At 40.2% G+C, this 23,091-nt stretch overlaps 1 protein-coding gene across 8 annotated transcripts in view; it reads left to right on the forward strand.

Moving 5' to 3' along the window:
• The window catches only part of CREB5 (cAMP responsive element binding protein 5), a 259,092-nt gene that overhangs the window by 178,900 nt on the left and 57,101 nt on the right, over nucleotides 1-23,091 (forward strand). For all 8 annotated transcript variants that reach the window (XM_027880057.1, XM_027880051.1, XM_027880052.1 and 5 more), the window contains 2 exons: nucleotides 4,840-4,966; nucleotides 7,094-7,204. In XM_027880057.1, the coding sequence (XP_027735858.1) occupies nucleotides 4,840-4,966; nucleotides 7,094-7,204 (238 nt within the window). The remainder of the gene's footprint in view (nucleotides 1-4,839; nucleotides 4,967-7,093; nucleotides 7,205-23,091) is intronic.

The following is a 23,091-nucleotide window of genomic DNA, read 5'->3' on the forward strand; positions in this document are numbered from 1 at the left end:
CACTGCTGACCCAATGTGGCAAATTGCCAAAGCACTAGCAGCCACCTGTGGGCAGCTCCATTGTGAGATGGCTGGGTCTGGAGGCCATAGAAAGTCAAGAGATGAGCTCTGTTGCTCCAGTGCAATTCCATATACTTCGGATTAACTTTCTCCACACCAGACCTAACTGAAGTGGAGCAAACATGAATGTGATGTAGGTATTCTTGATGACTTTGCCTGAATCCTTTGTGCAGGGGAGTAAGGAGCAGGAGAGAGGTCATGATAAGACCCCCTGACCCGGAGTGCTGTACCGTAATGGAAAACATACTGCAGTGATACTTTAAATAGCACGTAACCCCAGACGTAGCATGTAGCCTTTTACCTGTAGCCCCAAATGGTCGAGGTCAGTATGAACCTACCCTCATGAGACCTTAGCAGGAAATTGTCATCTGCACCAATTGTCCTTGAAGACTTCCAGTTAAGGGAAGCCTAGTCTTTTTATAGACGAATGTAGTGTCTAGTCATCAGACAGTCTAGAAAACTGGGTCAGATAGGTGTTGCATCATATCGGACAGAGGATTTGGTATTAATCAAGGAGTCACATAGTGAAGTGTATATCAGAGATATTTGATTACATTAGTGGAGTTATCTTTAATCATTGGGTAGAGTCATATGATGGAACATGATCGAGTCACCATGGCTTAGCGGGGTACCACCCATCTGTTTAAATGTTACTAAGGATGACTCATGGTGTTAGCACGACCATGCAGAGGAAGAGCCAACGTGGTCAGTTACAGCAACTTGGCTAATGTGGTATTTTACTAAGCCAGAGTAACACTATCTATCCAGCCCTTGTATGCCCGAAGGGACGGTGCACAAACACTGACCAATACCCCATCGTGTCCAACAGGAGGCTTCTGCTGGAACACAATGAAAATTCTGAAATTTTGGAAAACCACTACGGGTGGCCAGATTTTCAGTGAGGTTGAGCACCTGCCAGTTCCCTATCTTATCTATCCTTTATTTGTGGGCTCTTTGCCCAACAAGCCTATTTATTTAGCAACAACACAGGTGCCAAAGAATGAAAATCTCGCAGTCAGCAATATTGACTGACAGGCTGCAGGCATCACCTCCTCAGCATTTTCAAAGAGAGGAGCAGAGTCAATGTGTTCAACATTAAAAATAATCATTATAAAGTCTCACTGACTTTCTTTGCTGCTGGTTAGAAAGCAAATACAAAGGCGATTGTCTTGTCCTTGGAAGAGGAAGAAATGTCTTAGACAAGTTGAGTATCTCAGTCTGTGCCATACACATGCCTTGAGCTCTGTGAGAGTGAAAATGCACAAGCCCTGCTAATCGATGACCTGCACTCAATGTAGAAGCAATTCAAGTATCCATGAGTACTGTCCAAAGTCAGTTTCCCCAGTGGGGGGGAATGCGGTGAGCATTAATGTAGCACTTTTATTGGTGGCACGAGGGCTGCAGGTTTTTTGAAAAGGAGGATCAGCCTTGAAGCGCAAAGTTTCTCTGACTGCTCTGCATCTCTTTGCAAAAACACACCTGGGAACAGACTAGCAGAAGTGCAGCAAGAAAAAAATACCTCAAGTACTAAAGATTTTTTCCCCTCTAGCTAGGTGTAAAGCATACGGCATCTCCCAGAACAAAACAGCGTTAAAGGTAAAACTGGGGACAGCAAGAAGCTTCTTTGCCATTTTAATAAATACCAATAATTCCCTTTTGCCCAAGCCACATATTCCCAAACTCATTAAAGCAATTTTGGAATTTTTTTTGGCTCTGGAACATATAAGCAAAACTCAAACTGTGCAGTCTCTTGAGAATCACTTGCACAAATTGTATAGGTCAGGCCAAAATAAGTTTCTGTCAAACAGCCTAACACCTAAGCTTATGAAACTGGTGAATTGTACAATGTATGTGGGACATCTCAGAATGAATAAAGGTGCACAGGGGGAGCTGTTGTCATGGTACTTGTCTTACTTTACCACTGAAAACTCAGGTGGTATTTTTATTGAATGCATTGCTCTGGTTAGCCAGTGCAGTTGCTGTAGACTGTGTCTAAGCCAGTGGACCCAGAGGGCTCTAGAGCTCCAGTGGGCGGGTGGATGCACGCCTCAGTCTTGTTCCAGTATGTGCGAGAGAGTGAACTGATGCTTTCTCCTTCCCTGCCCACTCCTCCTTGCCTGCTCTTTGGGAGGAAAACCTGTGTGCATCCCCAGCAGGGGCTCCAGCACACACTGTTCATTCCCAGATGCCCCAGTGTGGCGGTTCCAGCCCTTCTGTATGGCACACGGACTTTAAAGCAAAAGACAGAGAAGACCTGTTTGAACTTGTCTGCTGCTCTGCAGGACAGTAGTTTTGGTGAGGACGGGCCAGTGGAAGTGGACACTGTGGGGTCACCACAGCCACTGGAAACCAAAATGAGATAGTTCACATTCAAAGTGGTATCTCCTTACCTTTTTCTTTTCAAAGGAGCATGTTTTTCATGGTATTTTGACCTTATCCTAATGATTTGATAGTTGTTTCATGTAAATGAGTGCTGGTGCATGGCAGTGTTTAAATGGACAGAAGAATGGATCAGGGTCTTTGTACTTTGAGTATATTTTCTGAGCTCATTCTTTCTGCTCTTCATCCTTCCCACTTACACCACCTCCACAGCTCCCCAGACTTAGCCTTGCTGAGCTGATCAGAGTCCCCTGTTCCAGAAGCTCATTCATGTTTCCTCACCGTACTTATTGCACTTTCTCACAGGAATACACCATATATCTCGGAGACATTGTCTTGAGTTTTTTTGGGATGATGTGAAGACATAAGTACATCCTATTACTCCATCAGCAGACAACCAGGGAGGCATAGGGAGAACTCATTGTCTTGTCTGAGATATGTTTGTTGCTGCTTTGGGATTTCTTTTTTTCCCCTTCTGAATAAGTACTGTGTGTGTCTGGGAGGATTTTTAAAACACCCTTCAAAACACAGGCTTTTTCTATCCATGGAGAACCAAGACAAAAGGATGGGTTCAGTTGGGTGCAGCTGCTAAAGAGAGGGCAGCTGAGGGCAGAGGGGTGGGAGGAGTAGGGTGTCTGAGTATAAAGGAATTGACAGGGCAAGGACTGTGAGATGGCATTTGTTGGGACAGAAATGTTTCTGGGGCAACGGGGTTGAAGAGAGGAGGGTTGAAGAACTACAAGACCAAGGATGGGAAATATTTGGGAGTTTTAGGAACAAGTGGATTAGGTGGTTTGAACTCTTGGTAAAAGAGTATGAGACTTGTATGTCAGGAGAAAATGGTTTTGCCACGAGACAGGTGCCTCCACTTTTGGAACCTAGATGTGGTGTCCTGCGTACTGGATGTCTGTGAATCCCATTGCTCACAGCCTTTGGATTCTTTGATTGTTATTAGATTACTAGAACTGACACCTAAAGTTAGAGAAGGGATGTACGTATTCATGATTGCTGGTATAATTTACAACTGGAGGGCCAAGGTGTAAAGCCCCATTGTTTGGTGTGACACAGTTCAGACCACGTGGGATAAACAACTGTCTTCTCCTTTGCAGCTCTAGGGTTATGACTGTGCTTCCCTGTCCGTGTCAGCCCGGCTTTGAGGCTTTCATGGCTAGCCATGGATTCATCACTGAAGCAAAGGATGCTTCTGCCAAGGCTGAAAATCAGCCGTGATGGTTAGAGGCTCTAAACATTTTAGACTCTTGCCATGCTCTCCCTGTAGAGGCTCTTCAAGCTCCCAGACTATGCCCCCTTCTCTCCAGTCCTTCTTATACCTTTAGAGGTATCTCTTCTTCCCAATAAACAGTATAAACCACATGTTATACTGCAGAGCAATTCTCTGTTCTCTGAGAATTTAACATAACATACTCATACTAGCAATGTTTGTTGAGGCACTGTGTGTGAAAACTTTCTTATTTTCAAGTTTTTTTGAAAGGGTAACAAGTTATACTCACCCCAAACTTCAAACAACTCATACTTTCTTCAAAACTAAAAAAAAAATCCCCAAAACAACAAATAACTGATTAAGTAACTCCCAAGACCACATTCTCAGAGGCTATTTTTAAATTAATTAAATTAATTTTATGTTTCTTCTTTGTGAGTGGGCCTACTTTCTCACATGCACACTTTTCCCTGTGCTGTACTTAAAAAAATCCTTCAAAACCTTTTGAACCCCCTTTGCCAAATAACTCACTCTGTTTTTTTATAGTCCGTACGTTTTGCTTTCACAAGCTGCTTAATCTGAATTTTTTTCATTTTCTGTGTCCTGGTGACGTGCTAAGTGGTAAAATTAGTAACCTCACTTTAGAACAATGGTTTGGTAGAGTTTCACAGGAGAGAATATCAAGAGACGAAATACTCATTTTGGAGTAGTTTATTTACAGGTGATAAAATTTAAAAATTGATTTAAGAGTGGTTAATTTTCTGTCATAGTCTGCAAAGCTATGATCCAGATATTTTTGTTCCTGAGGGCTGAATTTACAGCAGTGAATGGATGTGGTACGCCAGGAAATTTTTCTGCCTTGTTTGTAGAAATCTTTTTCTGGCCACCGTGAGATGCAGAGGGGCATAGGCTGAGACCAGCTGATACATTTACATTCATGTTATATCAGATGAACTGTACTGGTGCTTTAACTGATAAACAGCAGAAGGAAGGTGATTCATCTGCTTCTTCAAAACTTTATGTTCCACTGATTTATGCAGGAAAGGGCAAATCCTGGATTGGTTTATCTGCGCCTGCTTGTCTAGAGTTGCCTGTGCCTAGCAATGGCTGGCATGGTAAGGCTTGTTTTGGTCTCCATAGCCCATGACAACTTTCTTTACTTTCCTTTTCTTTTCTTCTAGGCCTGTCCCAGGTTCTCTGTCTTCACTACTGCACCTACACAACCGACAAAGACAGCCTATGCCTGCCTCTATGCCTGGCACCCTGCCCAATCCTACCATGCCAGGATCTTCTGCTGTACTCATGCCTGTAAGTTTTTTGGTTTGGATTCTTTTAGGGGGGAGGAAGGTTGTTTTGTGCTAGATTCACTACATGCAGAGGTGAAAGTCTGCTGGATTTTGTAAAAAATCAAAGTGAAATTAAGGAAACCGGGCCTTTTTCAGCACTTCATCTTACACGAGAGTATTTCTGATGCAGTTAACAGCATGGTAATTAGTGTAAGAGCGATTAGAAGCAGTTTACATGAGACTACAATTCCTGACTCTCACACTTGGTCACATAGGTGAGATCAGCATACCTGTGCTCGAATGAAAAGATTTTTCTGAATTCAGACAAAACTGGAAAAGCCATTTACATAAGTTATATCAGTGAACTCTAAGTAATCTTTTTGTTTGTGAAAGATAACCAGTTAATAAGAAAGAAATGTGACTTATTTTATGACCTGTTAACTTGCACTTATTTAGAATTAGGTCCTGATCACTGCTCATCTTTCACTGATTCCTGCAGGGATGGGAATATTTCCCACCTTATTATGGGAACCAAAGAGGTGTTCTCCAGTTGTAGCTTCAAATTCTTAAATGATTTTACCAACCTTTTCAGTATAAGATATTTGTGCAGGTTAGAAATGTAGATCAGTAAGGATGACTTGGGAAAGAAGAAGGTTTTGTTTCATTTTATATTGTTCAGTTTGGAAGACAACCTGGGAGCAACTGACCACAGGAGGGAGGAAAGTACTGCTTGTTCTGGATTTGCTGGAGCAAGGGGGGCACTCCACACGAATACAGAGATTCAGGTTTGGCTGCTATTTGATCAGTCATTAATAAGTTATTACTTAGTAACATGTCAATAAGGGTCTCCTGGAATATAAACCAGGAAGTTCAACAACAACAACAAAAAGGCTTTTTAAAATAAGACACTGTGGGAAGCTTTTTTGCTGGCATAATTCCCAAGGAACATGAAATGGAGCAAACATTCAGCAACGGTGTAACTTCAGTAGCTTCAAGGTGCTGCTCAGGGAACCCTCTGAGCAACTTTACTTGCAGATGAGCAAGGGTGCTCTGCCTGAGAGCCACAGAGATGTGAGCTCAAAAGCGAGGCAGACCCTGTCAATGCTGGCTGCCCTGGCTGTAGCTCATGCCCCTCCTGGAAGGGCTGCAGGGGAGATGGCAGTGGGAGCTGCTCCTACCCCGTGGAGAGAGGGTTAGGAGCTTTGGCAGTGGCAGCTTCTCCCCGCCAGAGAAACAGTGGAATATTGACATCTCCCCAAGGCCCAGCACCTATTCTTACAGGCATCATGGAAGGTGGGAAAAAACACCTCACCACTGGGCACAAAAAATAGCCCCCCTGCTTGGAGAGATCAGGAGGATTCAAAAGCTTCTTCGCAAGAGCCAAAGATTTAGGGGACTAGCCCAAAGCACGGCAGGATGCTCAGCTCTGGCTGAAAGCAGCACCATAACCCTGCTTACCACCTCTGCCAACGCCTAGCAGTTTATGGGGCTTACCTCTTTTTGGGGAACAAACTCCAGGAAATTATTTTATACAGGACTTACTGCCATTAGGTTTTGTTTGAATCTGTATCGCTCCCTCCCCACCTAGTGAGATTAGCTTGCAGAAAGGGCTCTGAATAGCCAGGAGGAGTTCTGCTTTGTTTTTTGCTATCTCAGCAGTGCATGAAAGTTTCCCTTACAAAACATATGGAAAACTCTTCTCATCTGAGTAGTCTGAGTGAAGGAAAAAGAGCCAACTTGTTTTCCATATGCTTGAGATTGTAGATTTTTATTTATGCTTTTAACAAGCTAAGTTGGGTTGCACTGGTAGGGGAAGCTACAATTTTATACAGTGATGCTTTTAAAACCACTTAACTCTGAGTGTTGTTATACTGAAAGGGAGAAAATCATTACAAAAAAGCGCAAACCTGGGTGGCTGCTAGATTTGTTTATTAAAGAACCCCTTTCTTTATAATTGGCTGTGAGTTTTCAGGGCCGGTTCTGATGAAACACATGCCTGTGTGCATACACACATTCAATTCATGACACGGATTGTTATTTTTTCAGTCATGACTTGAAGAAATAAAGCTGAGTCCATTTAAAAAGAAACCGAGAGTAAATTCTTGCAAATGTCTCCAGATGTTTTCAAATTTTTTTTTTCTTTTAAAAGATGGAGCGACAAATGTCAATGAACTCCAACATCATGGGGATGCAGGGGCCGAACCTCAGTAATCCGTGTGCTTCACCTCAAGTCCCCCAAATGCATTCAGAAGCCAAAATGGTAAAAAGAAAATTTTTTAAAAATTACTGTATTTTCTCATATTGCTCTTGCATACCGGTTACCCAGACAGTGGGGGATGTAGCCAGACACTGCTTACTTCATTCTTAGTCATACGTTATACTCCTTTTTAATATGTTGCAGTAAATTGCCTTTGTGTCTATGAACTTTCAAGATGTTCCTAGTCCCAACTGAACTCTCAGCGAGAGGGAACTGAAGGGTGGACTGTCTGATCTATACTGTGTTAAACAGGATTTTTGGTACAGATTAGTAGAATTTAGGAAATTATTTCTCTGTTTATTTCTCTGATGGTGTCTGTGCTCCACAACTTGACTTAAAGAAAATTGTCAGTTAATAAAGAGTGCAGTAAAAAGTGTGTGCTGTGGAGGGAGTGTGCATAGTCCTCATTTTTTTCCATCTAGGAGCATGGTGTGTCAGGGTAATGGCAGTGCTAGAGAAGAACATCAAAGAATATGTATAAAACTGAGATATTTTCTTTTTCTAGAGTGCAACAAAGGTGTTGCCATCAAAAAGAAGTGTCAGAATTTGGACAAATGTAGTTAATTTATACAATAATGGCTTTAAAAGTTGTTCTACATCTTAGAAGTCTTCTCAGGTATATGTACTGGTATAGGAATAATGCAGGTAAACTAAACTACAGGTCGGCATTTTTAAGTTTTCCCAGATTTATATGCACTTTTGTGGAGGTGTTTGGCACTGATATCCTTCAATTTCAAGTTCATCAACGTAGTAACACTTGGGCTTTTTCAGTTTCAGAACTGCCATTTGCTGGCTAGTAGAAATACGAGGACAGAAGTTTTTAGTTTTAACTCTGTAGGGGTTTTATCCTCTCAGGATATCTCATAGTGGTGGAAAACAGAAGTAACAGAACTTCTTTCAGTGACATTTTACCCAGTTAAAATTGTCATTAGTGAGAGAATGAAATTGAACGGAAAAGATTAATTGAACCGAAAAAGATTAAGCAACCACAGCTTTTTATATATTTCTACTTTCATGACTGGTACAGCTTTTAAATTTGCTGTCATCTATCCTGAGGCAAAGAAAAATATCTTCTATCCTGAGGCAAAGAAAAATATCTTCTTGTCACTTATATAAGTGCATGCAAGAGACTCTGGGTTAAGAGCAACAACATATATGAGCTTATTCTACCTCTGTTTTCTTAGGTTGGATAGGTCATGCCTTCACCTCACTGTTGGTCTGGGTTAGGCTGTTAACCCAGCCTCTGTTAACACTCCATCTAAAACCACACTGCGTAAACATGCAGCCAGTTGGCCAGAAGAAGAACGATAGCCAAAAACACTGGCTCCCCTGGCCAAGGAAAACCTGTGGTCAAGAGTTCCCTCTGCAGTACCACACAGTGACGGTGACATGCCAAATGGCAACAGCATCTGCAGCAGAGCTTGTTAAAAACTTTTTGGAATAGGCAAGTGTTTTTTCAATGCAAGTGTAGCTCAGCCAAGCTAAATACTCCTTGGCTGAATAAATCAAAATCTGGCATCTGTTTTGGGGACTAAAGGTTCTGTAGTTTACTCTCTCCCAGCACCCCCTGCCTCTTTTTTACTGGAAGTGTGAGGCTGCTTAAGAACAAGATTAAATTATTAGTGCATATGGTGAGAATTCTGTGCTTTAATAACTGAAACTGTACATTAATACAAATTACTTTTTAATCTGGGTAAGCAGGTTTTGTCCCTAAATCTAATGTATGAAGGCATGGTTCTTTCAGATAGAAAGTGCTATCGGTTCCAAAACACGGTATAGGGAACAAACAGTGCCTTTGCTTCTCAAGGGCTTTCTGCCACTCTTCCAAAGGTGGAAAAAAATCGGCACACATTAACTCTTAAGAGTCAGAGGTAAAATTCAGAGCTCTGGACCATTTCTTATTTTCAAATGCAGGTTTTGTTTTTGTTTTGTTTTGTTTTGTTTTTATTATTCTATACGTCTATATTCTAGTTCTATAGATTGTTTCAGTCTGAGCATGCATGTAATGTAAAAAGCATCTTCATTTAGCCTCTGCTTTGAGCAATATGAATCTATTAACAACACTCTGTGTAAACACAAAGTCAAAAAAAATGTAGGAAATATTCAGAGCAAAATAATTTCTTACATGTAAGTTCACAGGTTTTAAATCAGAATAATCTGTATTACAGGCATGTTTGTTCTTATTATTAACTGTTTCACTTTTCTTCATGCTTAAAGCATAAGACTTCACATACTCTGGCAACTTTTTTAAAAAAAGTAAAAAATGAGGATTCTTAGTACCTTACTGGACTGTGTCCTGCATTAGGAAGGAATTTCAGATTTCCCTGGATTCTGCTAATGCTATTTCTGCTGGTGCATTCAGCACTTCTTATGCTCTCTTTGGCTGGCCCCACTTTCAGAAGAATGTGTGTGTCGAACACTAGACAGAGTAATCTAAAATACTTTCAAATAGCGACTGAAGTGACTGGAGAAGTCTGAGGGACTTTGGGCCTGATTCATCAGCTGTCCAAATCCACGGGAAATGGACCAGCACATTTTTAGGGCCTGCATGAGAGAATGCAGGACGGGCTCCTTTAAACGTGGGACCCGGATGTGAGACCAAATCCCTCTGGCCTCATGAAAGTATGTACCTGAGCAATGCAAGCATGATTTGGTATGCAGCAGTCAAAACACTATTTGGTGACTTAATTTGCTTCCATAAAATGCATATGAATAAATAATACCAGTATGGATGCTGTGTGATGCCAGTTTTTTTAAAGAAAGGAGATAGGGTGGCAAAAGATTCACACCTTTGATTGGTTCATAATTTGTTTGCAGGAAATGCAAGTGAGTCTGATAAATAGGTACATTGTCTCATATACAAACACTTCCACACACACATATATGATATGTGCTACATTATTGTAATGTTTCCATAATAAGCAATTTATTTATCTATGTGTATTTTAATCAGCTTGTATTACCCGGCATTTATGGAAAACTACACTCTGCCACCCAAGATGCTCATTTCCTGGTTTAATTTTTTTCTGGAGAATGTTCCATCAAGTGTTAAGGTATTGTAGACGACATCCCAGAACTGATTTAATTTATCATAGCAATCTCAGTTTCCCTCACAGTATGCCTCTCAATTAAGTTATCACCTAATGCTTTAAAACTGTCCTAGTAAATGAATGAGTGAACATCTAAATCAATACTGCTTTCTTCTTTGATTCAGAGCTGAGTGGATCAAACCCTTATGCTACCCACCAAAAACATACATTGATTTTGTATTAAAGTATATTGCATTGGAAAGAGGAGGAAACATATAACTCTTCAGTGTACGTGGCAAAAGTACACAGGGTAGCATGTGTAGCCTGTAGCTACACGTGTAGCCTGTAGTACACAGGGTAGCACGTATTAACATGTGATTCAGCAGCCTGAGAATATTATTAAGTTGGAATTATTGGCGGTGCCTTTGCCTTAATATACGTCTTACGTACAGTTTAGTTTTGCAGTTTCAGAGTATTGGAGGTTTTAGAACTCAGAAGTGCAGTACTGTGTGGATTACTGGAGTGAAAGGTAAATAATGTGCACTGAACTGCTGGAAGCCTGTGTGACAGCAGGTCTTTTTACGGAGCTGATGCCTTTCTATCTGAATGTTGCAAGGCATTGATCTTCACCTGCAGAAATTTATGGCCTCTGAAAGGAGGTGTAAAAAGCAGTCTGGCAATGAAAATAATTGAACTTAAAAATACAGTTTTAAATTTGACCTGGTAATTTTTCTTTTACCCTTTCTGTCTGCCACTTACTGGGTATATAGTTTTATAAAATGTAAATAAAATATAATATGTGTAGCTTGGCTGTGCTTATATTCCTGACAGAATCTATATGGTTCTTTTAAAAAGAAATTATTTCTTTATCAGAAGTGTGTAGGACTCTGGGCTATTTTTTTTTTTTTCTTTTTTTTGCTTTATATGCATTACTAAGTTAAGGTGAACAGTAATAATAAAAAAAATCAATTTGAAAGTGTCTATCAGATGAAAGAGTGAAAACATAACCAAAAAAGAAGAGTAATAAATCAGTAGTGGACATGTTCCCATTTATAATAGTAAAGTAACTGAACCTCCTAATTCACCTAAGAATGCCAGACAACTTTGGCAGAGGAGGAGGAGAGAAGTGAAAGAAATTGCATTGAACCAGTTGCAGCAGCACTAATTTTTATTCAACTTAATGAGAGCTAAGGGTCCAGGTCCTACTAGTGGCTGTGAAAATCCTGGTGCAAGAATCACTAAGCTGTCCATCCCAGAGGAAAGGCAGGACTGGCTGTGGGGACCTGGGTGCATTTTGTATAGCTTTAAGACAGGCACAGCTTGCTTTCTCCAGGAACACAGTATGTTAGTCAAATGAGAAAGGCTCGGCTACAAAGGTGGAGGGCTTTCATCGGATGTGAGTTGGGGTCTGAGTTTGGATGGAGCCTTCTGCTGCTTCTTGTTTTACAAATACCGTGTGTTTCTATGACGGTTTGCTGTGACCGTGCAACTGGTGCAAAGTGAGAAACAACTGGATTAATCTCTTGGCCCTGCTTTGATACTCAGCTCAGCCATTGCAGCAGCCGTGGGGGATGTGGAAATGAAGAGTGCTGCCCCAACAAGCAGTGGTGTGCTGGGACAGCTGGTAGCCTTGGGAAGGACATCCCTCTGGATTCCTGCTCTGGGCCCAGGTCTGCAAATTTTCCATGCTGATTTCAGGCAAGAGGCTAACATAGGCACTCCAGGCAGGGTCAGAGCCACTGAAGCTCTAGGTTTAGCTACTTAACACTTCATGACTGAAGATACTTGGTTAAACAAAGTAAACAGTTTGAAGTCTTTGTTTTCCTATCAAGCTATCTGGGAAAGGAGTCACTTTAGTAGAGCAGCGCAAAAAGAAAAATGTTGCTTCTCTGCGGAGTTTCAAAAGCAATTGTTTATCTCATCCTTCACAATAAAAGCAATGAAAGCAGCATAAGAGAAGAAAGAATGTGTAAAGCAAAGTCTTCCAAATAAAAAGTAGAGGTGTGAGGAAATTTCCTGTATCAGTAACTTAGAAATGTTTCCACACTACAGACAGTTAAGTAGTTAAAAACCACGATGCTTCTAAAACTGTTGACAAAGCTCACTATTCTGAAATTGTATCTCCTGTTATATTTGTTCTTATGTTTTAAAGCCTCCAAAGCCAAACTTTTCGAGTGCTCCTGATCTGTGCTTTAAAATATTCCTCGGGCAGCAGCTTTGCCTGTAGACAGTGTGCCTTGCTGTGGATTAAGGTATTATCATGATGGGTGAAGCTAACCATATTCTGGTTTGTTTATTGAAACAGGACCTTGTACCCGTCATGCCTAAATTCTGGATTATGAACTAGACTGGGTAGGAACTAATTCTTCTTAAGCTGTCAGTGGCTCAGTAATTTCACTAGGGAAGCAAGGCAGCTCAGTTACTCATAGCTGCTGCAAATCTGTGCCGAATATCTGATCTTGCTTCTCCAGAGTGCATACGAATTGCGTTGCTTGTTGTAGGCACAAGTTGTAACAATTCCTTGCATTTTTCTTTCTTTGTGTCACTTTATCCTGCGGTGATCTTATCAGCACCATTTCCCTAGAAGAACTTGGATTTTTATTATTTTGTTTGCCTTGATTCAGCTGGGTGTTAAAGTGACCTCGCTTTCTCCCCCACCCACCAGCCCTCACCCTTTCTCTTTCTCTCTGTTTCTCCACCACCCTCATTCTCCTCAGAGGATTTATCATCTTTGTAGATTTGTTTCTCTTTCTCCTTTTCCCTCCAGTGTCCACCCTGATTTTGTAACCATAGCAATAATTGAAATACAATCCTAATATTTGCTTGCTGTAGCTATCATCTAGCCCAACACATGAACTGCTGGCTTTTGTATGCCATAAGATTTTGAAACTTAAGTCCGATGCATCCATATGCGTGAGGGTAACTTGTTTGGTGCCCAACTGTCCCCTAAAGAAAAGATTTTGCTTGTGTGAAGTTGTGTGTCAGTGGGCACTGGTGCAAGTAAAAGCTAGTCCTTAGGGTAGTGAAGCCAGGGAAAAAGGAAATTGTAAAAATAAAATTAAGGTTTTGTTACAGGGAAGTTCTGCTTCATGTAGATATATTTCAGTCTTTTGCTTGGAATATATACAGCTTTCATTTTCCAAGATTTTTACAAGATCCATGAATAATGGAAATTGTTTTGCACTCCAGGCCATTGCACATTAAGCCCAGTGTTTGATTGGGATGTGCCAGTGAATCTCATAACAAGTGAGGGGCTTTGAGTTGGAAGAGTCGGTGTTACACACTTTACTAGCCTCATATTTTAACCACTGAGGACATGAGAGCTGGAAGCAGAATTCTCGTGGCAATAAATCTGTTCTCTATGAACAGGCTTAAAAAGCATTTTCTAAAAACTATACAGTAGCTAATGAAGCAGTTTATTAACTATGATAGCCTTCCTGTGAGATAAATAATTTCAGACTGTTGAACTGAGAGAGAAAAGTGAAGTGACTCACTAGAGGCCACATCATTTGTCAGTGGAAGAGCTGAAACAAGCATAGAAGAATTTCTGGCTGCCAGTTCCAGAAAACGCAATTTTTGTCTGAGTAGAATTTATGTATATGTTTTTTTTCAAGTTAATATTAATGTCGGTAATATCGATATAATTGTTGAAATATAGTATTTTTTCTGGATTGGGGAAAGAATGGGGATACTGAACTCAGGCTTACAGGGGGCGCAGGCTCAAATTTAGGATTCACATGAAGTTGAAGGTGGCGGTTTGTGTTTGGATTTAATGCCCTTGAAATTTCCTGAACTTTACTGATGAGATTTTGGCTCAGAATGACAAAAATTAACTGATCTTCTGAGACTTCTGTCATCTGAGATGATGGAAGCCTTGTGAGATCAGCTTCCCTGGCATCATAGCTTTCACTGAAGTCTCAGGAGAGCACTTACTTTCACATAATGTCAACCGTATCCAAACCAGGACTAACAAATACCCCTGTACATCTCCTCCTAAGATCATAGACATATTTGAAACACTGCTACAAGCTGTGTGCAGCCTGAGGAAATGTTCACAGCATTTGTTGTTTCCTCTGTCAGATATGGCCAATGACACTTTTCAGTGGTGGGAGGGCTATATATATACTCTCTTCCAGATGTTCATTACTGCAACTTCTCTTATTTATGTTCAGAGAAGTATTAAGGAGGTAATTTAAAAACTGGGACAGGCTGGGTCTCCCACCCTGGAAACACTTATGCAGGGAACTTTGCTCTGCTCTGGTTTTTGCTGGTGAATTGCTGGCCAGTAAAGTTTATCTGAGATTTTGGTGTATAAAATGCAATGAAAAATCTCATCAGATGTGCTCTGTAGTCAGACTGCATGGGATGTAGCGCAGTTAGTTGTGTTCTCTGCACTCTGTATTCTCTTTATTCTACAATTACTGCATAACCCACTTCACGGGCCACCCCTGTCACGGCCCCCTCTTCCCCCAGGGAACCTGTGCTGTCTTTACTCAGTTTGTTACTTGTGTGCTGAGGACTAAATGCAATTTCTCTGGCAATGTTACTCTGATTTAGATAGTTTCCCCCGTTTAAGTGACTTATGTTATGAAGAAGACAGTGAAATAATTGACATTGTTGGAATATTGCAGAGGCAGGGGAACGAGGACTTTGACCAGCTAAAAATGAACTAGCATGAACAGATGAAGATTTGAGTAAAAGACTGTTAGGGTTTTTCGGAAGAGGATTCAATTAATGCAAAATCTTCCTCTTCTAGTCATGGATGTGTGTTTTTTTCCTGCCATTTAATATATTACAGTCACAGTGAAAGCAGCTCATTTCCATATTGGAAAACGTTCTACAAATCTTATTTTAAGATAATATCAGATTCTTCATTTTGTGACAGTATCAGTGTGGAAGTATTTTAATTTAGGATTATTACCTTTGTAATATTACATTTTCATTCATGAAAGCTTGGCCTTAAAATTATGTTGTAAAAAAAAGAAAGCTTTTGTAAAATATTAAAACAGCAGCCAGTATTCCCGTGGTTTTGTTGCTCAGTCTACTGTCTGACTACAGAGCACATTTGGGAAGATTATTAATTGGATTTTATACACTAAATATTTAGTACTTATTTACCTGGTTTTTTTGCACACTGGTGTTTTGATCAGAATCTTTACATGAACTTTTTCTGACTTAATTTTTCAACTCTGCTTCCTATAGGTGTTCATTACATAACTTTAGAGATAAATTATTTACTCTAAGCCCCAAAATAATATCAGGAGATTTTATGATGGATTCATCATACCAAACAATCACCTGGAGTTTTGTGATAGCTACTGGTACCTGTCCCTAATGATTCATAATGAAAAATTGCCAGATATTTCTTTGAAACTGGTGGATGATTCATGTTGTTATATTTAGGCCACATTATTCTGGAATGTTTAAATTAGACTAAAAGCCACCTCTGAATATACATGTGCAAACATAGAGTACATTTTTAGTTTTCCCATCTGGAAATACATATAAAGTCCAGAACTGTTTTCAAGTCTCAAGAAATATTGTTATATTTTTATTATGGTATTTCAGTTCACACTCATACTAATATGAAAAGTTTAGTAATGGCATATCCTCAATACTGCCCTCAAATGCCAAGGTTACATATGAAGTCCAATGGGATCTAGCAAATGTTTAAACTTTTATTAAAGCCCAAAGCCCAAAATAGACTTTACTAGACCTGTACAAATTATTTTAAATTATGTAAATATTTTTAATATGTCTGGCTTCTGACAGAACACCACTATACACTGAAGTATGACATTTGCCATACTGTGCCAACTTTTTGCCTTTTTTTTTTTTTTCTTCCCAAAATACCTAGCATCATTACTGGATTTGACTAGAGTCTGCTTTATGTACTGCTTGTAGTTCAGGAGAAATATATTTAATGAGGATGGACTGTGTTCTCCGACTGTTAACAGAGGCTCTTTAGCATGAGGTTAAGCGTGAACTTTGTTTTGGCTGCCAACATAGCAGCCAGGAGATACCCAGGATAAGGGTGGGGGAAGTCCTGATTTGCTTTCCATCTAATGGATGTGTGCAGCTGCTCTGCAGGCTGGTGTCGGTGTGCGGTGTGAGAGTGTGTCAGAGAGAAAACTACGTATTTGGGGTTTTGTAACAGATACTGCTCTAACTTCATCTTCTAGGAATTTTCTTAAATTAAAAAATCCTGCCAAAGCATTAATATCTGAATGTGTACATTTAAACAAGAGGCAGTGCAAGCAATAGTGACAGCTAACAATCTGAGGAGCTCCAGGTTTAATGGTCAGATGTTTGCAGGTGTGCGTGCTTGTGCACGTCCTTTTTTTTTTTTTTTTTTTTTGTGGTTTTGGTGGGTCTTTTTTCCTCCTCTATCACATGCAGTTTTACTGAGCAAACATAATCTTACCTGTGCCTATTTGCCTAACTCTGTCCATTTCTTTTTTTGTGTATTACCTTACCATGTGTTAAGAAACCACTTTTCCTGAAATACTTTAAAATGCTGGAGAAAAATAAATGTCTGAAAAATCCATGTGTGTTATCCAAAACCCACATACTGACATTTAGGGTGACTACCATTTGCACAAAGAATAGGAAATTTGTTTGGCTACATCAACTTGCAGAGGCTTGTCAGTCTTCTAAATCATTTTAGTGGTGGATTAGTTTGATTGGAAACTTGATCCAAGCAATGTTTGAATTAGTTGCATACAGAGTTCCCAGAGGTAATCTAGAGTTTATGTGAAAAATGGTATATAACTACATGATTACTGAGAATTAAAATATGAATGAATTGCCCTTGGTGAAATTTGTGGTTACTGAGATTGTTTAAGGATACCCAAATCCTTCATTTAAATAAGAAAATAAGGTAGCTTGATCTTATTTCAAAGATTTTAGAAAGCGAAACTTCCCTTTCTACTACATTTAAAATTCAGTATGTTTTTATGCTAGTCTTAGTACAAAAACTGGTGTATCTGACTCATGACAAGAGTTTAATACTGCCCACAAAAATCCAGATAACATAGCAATGACTTGAAGTACCCATCCAGCATGTAGGGCTCCTGATCACTGCAGCCTAAGCAATGAGCAGCTGAGTGAAGTAGCTCCAAACTTCCTCACTTTACTAGTTCTGATCTTTGGTTTGTTCCCTCCATGGTGAAAATAAGAGATTATGAACAAGTATTTCTCTGGAGCTCGTAAGATCTTTCTGCAGAGACTTCTAACGTCTGAAGCAAAAATGAAGCTCTCTTGAGTTGCTTGTGTGAAGGAGATGATAAGCAACCCAGATTAAGTCCTGGATGCCTTGAAACAGATTCTGTTTAAAGGATCTAAATTCTGTTTTAAAAGAAATCTGCTGTAGATTCTGTCATGCCAGTTACAGGAGAGATTACGATGTGCATGTAGTTGGGAAATGGAATTTGCCTGAAGTTATGAGCTGCCTGCCCGTCAGTGTCCATCCTTTGTTTCTCAGTGGACTGCTAGCATCACATGTGATGGACCTATATCCACATTAATGGGACAGCACTGAGCCAGGAGCTCCCTGCAGGAACTTAGGCAGAGGGGAAGGAGAGAAGAGCAGCAGGCTCTGTCCAGGCTCCAGGGACTTCCAGTGTTGATACTGGGCTGCCATACCCAGTGAGAAGAGAGGGTCCACAGTCCTGGTGCTCCAGAAGTGTAGGAGCATATGTACCACCTCTGTGGGGAGTAAAGCAGGACCCCTTCCCCCATGGTGTTTGTAAAGCACTGTGAGAGCCCAGTTCTCACTGGCAGACACCCCCTGACCCTTCCCAAGCCTTGGCATAGGGTAGGCAGGCACTGCTGTTGAGCTTTGACTTCTGTGGGAGCACATGCAGAACAGCCAGCAGTGCTTCCATGTCAGTTTGGCTGCTCATCTGCTTTGACAGAGAAAGCCACCTATGGCACACCCCCAAGCCCCTCTTCTCTTCTTTTACACACCCAGTAGGTAACGTTAGCATGGTATCAGTGAACACTCTACCTGTCCACTTGAATCTCCATGTAGCATTTGATGTATCTCCCTTAATAAATTATGTACTTGGAGGAGCAATAACAATAGCTGAGATTCTTGGGACAAGAAGAATCACATTACCAGGAGTACCAAAAAGGCTGATTAAAATTAAATCGTAGCAGACAACAGTTGTGTTACAAAGGAAGGCTCAATTACAGCCAAATCACTTTCTTTGCTAACCTCTGACTTATTTATTTCTCCTGCATGCTGCAGTCTGCATACTCTTTCTGGTTCTAATGAGCATTAATTGATTAGCTGGATCTATGAAGAGCTTGAGCACTCGTAAGTACTATCCCAGTGGGTACACAACTAAATAGTTTATGAGATAATTAGTATTTTAATGCCTTTTCTAATGAGCCTTTTCAGTAATGAAATCTCATGAGAACATTATTGGTTCATATATATTTCTTCAGACAAAGCAGAAGGTAAGCTAATGCTATTAAGAGATTTCAAAGCTAGTTTATAAAATGGTTTTTAGTAACTTATTTTTGAATACTTGCCTTGGTTCATTTGGCTTTATTAAAAAAGAGCCATCCTAATTTTTCCCACTGCTCTGCCTCTTGCACTCCTCTCTCCTGACAGAATTCTTACACTATACTGCAATTTCAAATAATTGGGATAATTTTTGAGGCTGTTACACGATCTCCTAAGCTCAGCTGTAAGTAAATAATACCATACTGTCTGAGCGTGTTGTTTCAGATGTGTTCTCATCCTGGAAAAAAAAACAACTCTGTGCCTGGCTGCACAGTGCCTTGGATTTATGACTGTGTCAAGTTTGAGAGAATGACCAACCTCTACAAAGCTTTTCAATGTCAAGCTGAGTGCTATTTGTAGGCTTGAAAGCAGCACAGAACTTGCAACCATACAGGCAGTTTTTCTTCACCTTCTCCTTCAGCATTGTTGGATATATTCCATTTTACCTAGGTTTAACCCATAGTTAAAAGCATAGGGAAGAGCAAGTCCTGTGCCTTGAATTTTATTCTTCTGGTACCTAAAAGAACACAGCTGAAGATGGTTTCTCTGGGAGGAGTTTTTCAATGTGTAAGTGGCTCATTTTATCATTGGTCACAGGGACTGTCCTTGCTTTTTGTTTTCCTGGACATCACAAGATAGCAGCAGCTTTTATGTTCTCGTCTCTTAGGGCTCAATTCTTCTATCTGGGAAGTGCAGTCTTGTCCTGAGTGGCACTTGAGCTGCAGTTTAGCAGCATATAGAAATGTGGGGAAACAGCCTGGACCAAACGATGAAACATCTATGATTCGGAAGCCGGTTTACTAAATTAGTTTTGCATCATTGAGGTGTTATATGCCTTGAAATGCTTTAGAAACTAAGTCAGGGATGTACAAATTCTGTTTAACACTAGAAGCTGTAGGAGTAAAACTGTAAGAAATTCCTCTATACGGATCTCATTATGTGATGTAAGATGCAATGAGTCTAATCATCCTTGGGGTGTCTTTAGTGGTGTCAGCACATTTTTGCAAGGGATGAATTTGGCCTGGGGACATCATCGCTCTAAAACCTCATTGTCTCCCACTGGTATTTCCCTCCTTGTCACCAAAGGTTTACTCAGACTTGTCACTGTGTTTTATTAATAGCCTAGTCCTTGTTGGTGAGTCTAAATTATTAGTAGTATGGGTGTTGTTTTCTTCAAAAGAATATGGAAAACTGCATTTTCAGTTGGGGTAACTCTAAAAGCTCCCTCTAGAACACAGAGAAATGGTGTCCTTAGACATCGTGTGACCTTGCTTGTAAAACATGCGTTAGCAATGTGCAGGAGATGAAGAATGCTCAGTGCTGACCACTGCTTTCCACATTGCCTGCCATCTCCACACCCTTTTGCAACACAAGACCCAACTGCAGAGGGAGGCTAATGCCTCCTGTGTCAGCTCCTAACTGCATCTGCAGTGTCTTGGGTTCTCAGAGCGCACCTGTGCAGCAGTGGAGCCCTCTTGTCAAGGCACAGTCCAACACAATTTTAGAATGGAAGCTAAACAGCCTAATCTGTTCCCTTGGCTAAGATGTGGTAGCTTCTTATGTTTATGGTTTGTTCAAAATGCAAAATAAATCAGATTTGTCTGCCTTGTCTTCAGAGGTGAGCCAGCCCCCCCCAGCTCCTCTGAGACCCTCTGCATGGTCAGCAACACGACAGGCTATGCCCATGCCAGTGCCCAGAGAGGAAAGTTCAAGTCAGAAGGTGCACATCAGGTTACCAGCCCAAGAGTAGAGGAAAAATATCCTCAGATAAATATTTTGGTTTCCATTCTGGAAACTTCATAGAGGGTGTTGCTGCTCTGTATTCAGAAGCTTCTTTAGAGCAGAAATGATCCCTCATCTGCCTGAGGGTAAGAGCACCTAACTGACTGTCTTTCATGGCCTTTGGACTTTGCTAAATATTAATGGAGCACAGTAAGAATTAAATTGGGGTGGTGGGCAGACCAGGTGTGAGATGTTGGATTTAGTTTGTTAATATTTCTTTTAAACTTGGAATGGGCTGGACTTGTTTTCCTTACTTTTTCTGAGACTCTCTATTTGTTTATGCTTCCTGAGTCATCACCTGTCTCTGCCAAGACTTTATTATATCTAATAAAAGGTATATTATTGATGCACTGTGGCATGCACAAAGCCTTTCTATGAACTTTGCTGGACATGTGGTCCTTCCAGAATAATTTTGCTTCCTGTTTCTGCTCCTGAGCAAATCCACGCTCCAGGCTCTGCTCTGACAGTGCGTGTAAATGCTCTGCAGGCTTTGACATCTCATCTGCTTAAAAGCACAGCCTTTTCAGCTTATACATTAAGATCAGACCCCTTCTCTTTCATTCCATAATAACATGTATTTATATACATGCATATATATATATATATATATACACACATATGCAGTCTCTTTGGTGATTTCTAAAAGAACAGTTTAGAGAGGAAGGCACTGGAGAAATGCCTTGTCTTTATTAGAAATACCTGGAAGGAGCAAAAGGCACTTAAAAGTTTGACACTTTCTGTTTCTTTCTCCTCCTTGTGCATACCATGAGATCATGATTAATGGCTTTGCTGATGTTTGGAGGGCAGAAATCACTTGTATGTACAATTCAGGAAGACCTCTGCATCAGCAGGGCCCAGGGGAACCAGCAGCTCTAGGTCTGGAAGGACCCATGATGTCATCTCATGGAGGCACAGGGGATGCAGCTATTACTTCTTTAGGCATTACTCTTGGATAGGACTAAGGTGTGTGGGGTTTTTTGGCCTTGCAAACACATTAATTCTGCCCTGAGCAATGGAAAGATTCCCCACCCTCAGGGAGGCTGTTTAGGATGGGGAGAGTCTTAATGTGCAGGACAGGGGGCTTTTGGGGCTATGCAGGCAGAAGGAGAAACAGAGAGGATTCTAGACTTTACAGTTACACTTCTAGTGATGCAAAGTGAGTTCAAAGGAATGGGAATCTCTAAATGAAGTGCACTTGAAATAAAGCTACTATGAGATAGAGAAATATACACAGTAGAGAAATAGGATATCTTGACACTTATTCATGACTTTCCTAGGATGTCTTGGACTGTATAAACTCATTGCTATTGTGTTAGTGAAACCCTAGATTCCCTGAGGCCATAACTGTTACTGAAATTTAACTTCTTTCGCTTTGAAGAAAGAAGAGAAAAAATAAATTTATTACAGTAGTGTAATTCCTGTCAATCCCACACATAAAGGAGTATGAAAAACACATCATTGTAAAGAAATTATGGACAATCTTGTAATTTCATGATGATTTCTTTCCAAACAGCACTCATTTTAAGAATATATATTTTTTATATAGAAGGAGGAGTGGACTTGAATGCCTTCTTTTTCTTCAGCCTTTTGTTTCAGTAAAAGAAGATGCTATTGAAGACACATTGGGTAGTCTGTCTGGTGTCCTTGATGATCTCTGCAAGAGATATGCTCTCTCTGTTTTGCTTTTAAGCTAAATGAGCACATTCAGAAGTCACGGAAACTGTAAGCATCATATTCTCAGGATATCTTGTGTCCTTAAAACCTACTAAACTTTAATTGAGAGTCATTGTGTGTTGTTTATGGTTCAATTTAGAAAATGTTTACTTATTGTGCCTGGCTAATAGATGGTAGATACAGAGTGAAATTAAAATACAGAGAACCCAGACAATAAACATCCCAGTTCACAGTTAGACTATGAGTCTTTGTGCTTCTTCAGAGTGTGATTTCAGAATCTAACTAAGCAGATGCTCAAGTATTTTGAGGATCCAAGCCTTAAATTGCTTGATTAAATTACCTTTTCCTATCAGCATGAGCTTAAGTATCAAAGATAAATTTACAATACAGAACAAATGTTTAGGATGAAAAGTATGACATAAATTAAACCTCAAGCCAGAAATAAACTGTTAGTTAAAAACACAACATGCAAACTGGAAATCTAGGAAAGTACGGTATGTCTTATCACAGGGTTGCCTATTTTGAAGAAGATAGAGCAAACGTTATGCCTAAATGTCTGAACTGTTTTCTGGAAATATGCTACTATTTTGCTTGTAGGTGTTATTTTCATTACTAGGTAGGAACATTTCCTTTCCCACCTGTCAGCCACATTTGAACCAAAAAATTGTCCCAGTGCACTTGGGGGGATAGAGAACAGCATGTCATTTAAACTAAGCAGGAGGAATATCCTAGTTTATGTGTAAATAATGTAAAAAGTAGGGATGTCTTACATGGTTAAGAAGTTAACTTTCCTTATGAATATCACTCCTCTATTTTAATAACACTGTTATTCCTGAGGAAAACAAAAAAGATTTCTGGATTTGTAAATGAAGCTGAAACCATGGGGTTCGCAG

The sequence above is a fragment of the Empidonax traillii genome, unplaced genomic scaffold (genome assembly GCF_003031625.1).
Source record: "Empidonax traillii isolate 1590-97213 ecotype Southwest subspecies unplaced genomic scaffold, ASM303162v1 scaffold64:size1360303, whole genome shotgun sequence".
Lineage (NCBI taxonomy): Eukaryota > Metazoa > Chordata > Aves > Passeriformes > Tyrannidae > Empidonax > Empidonax traillii.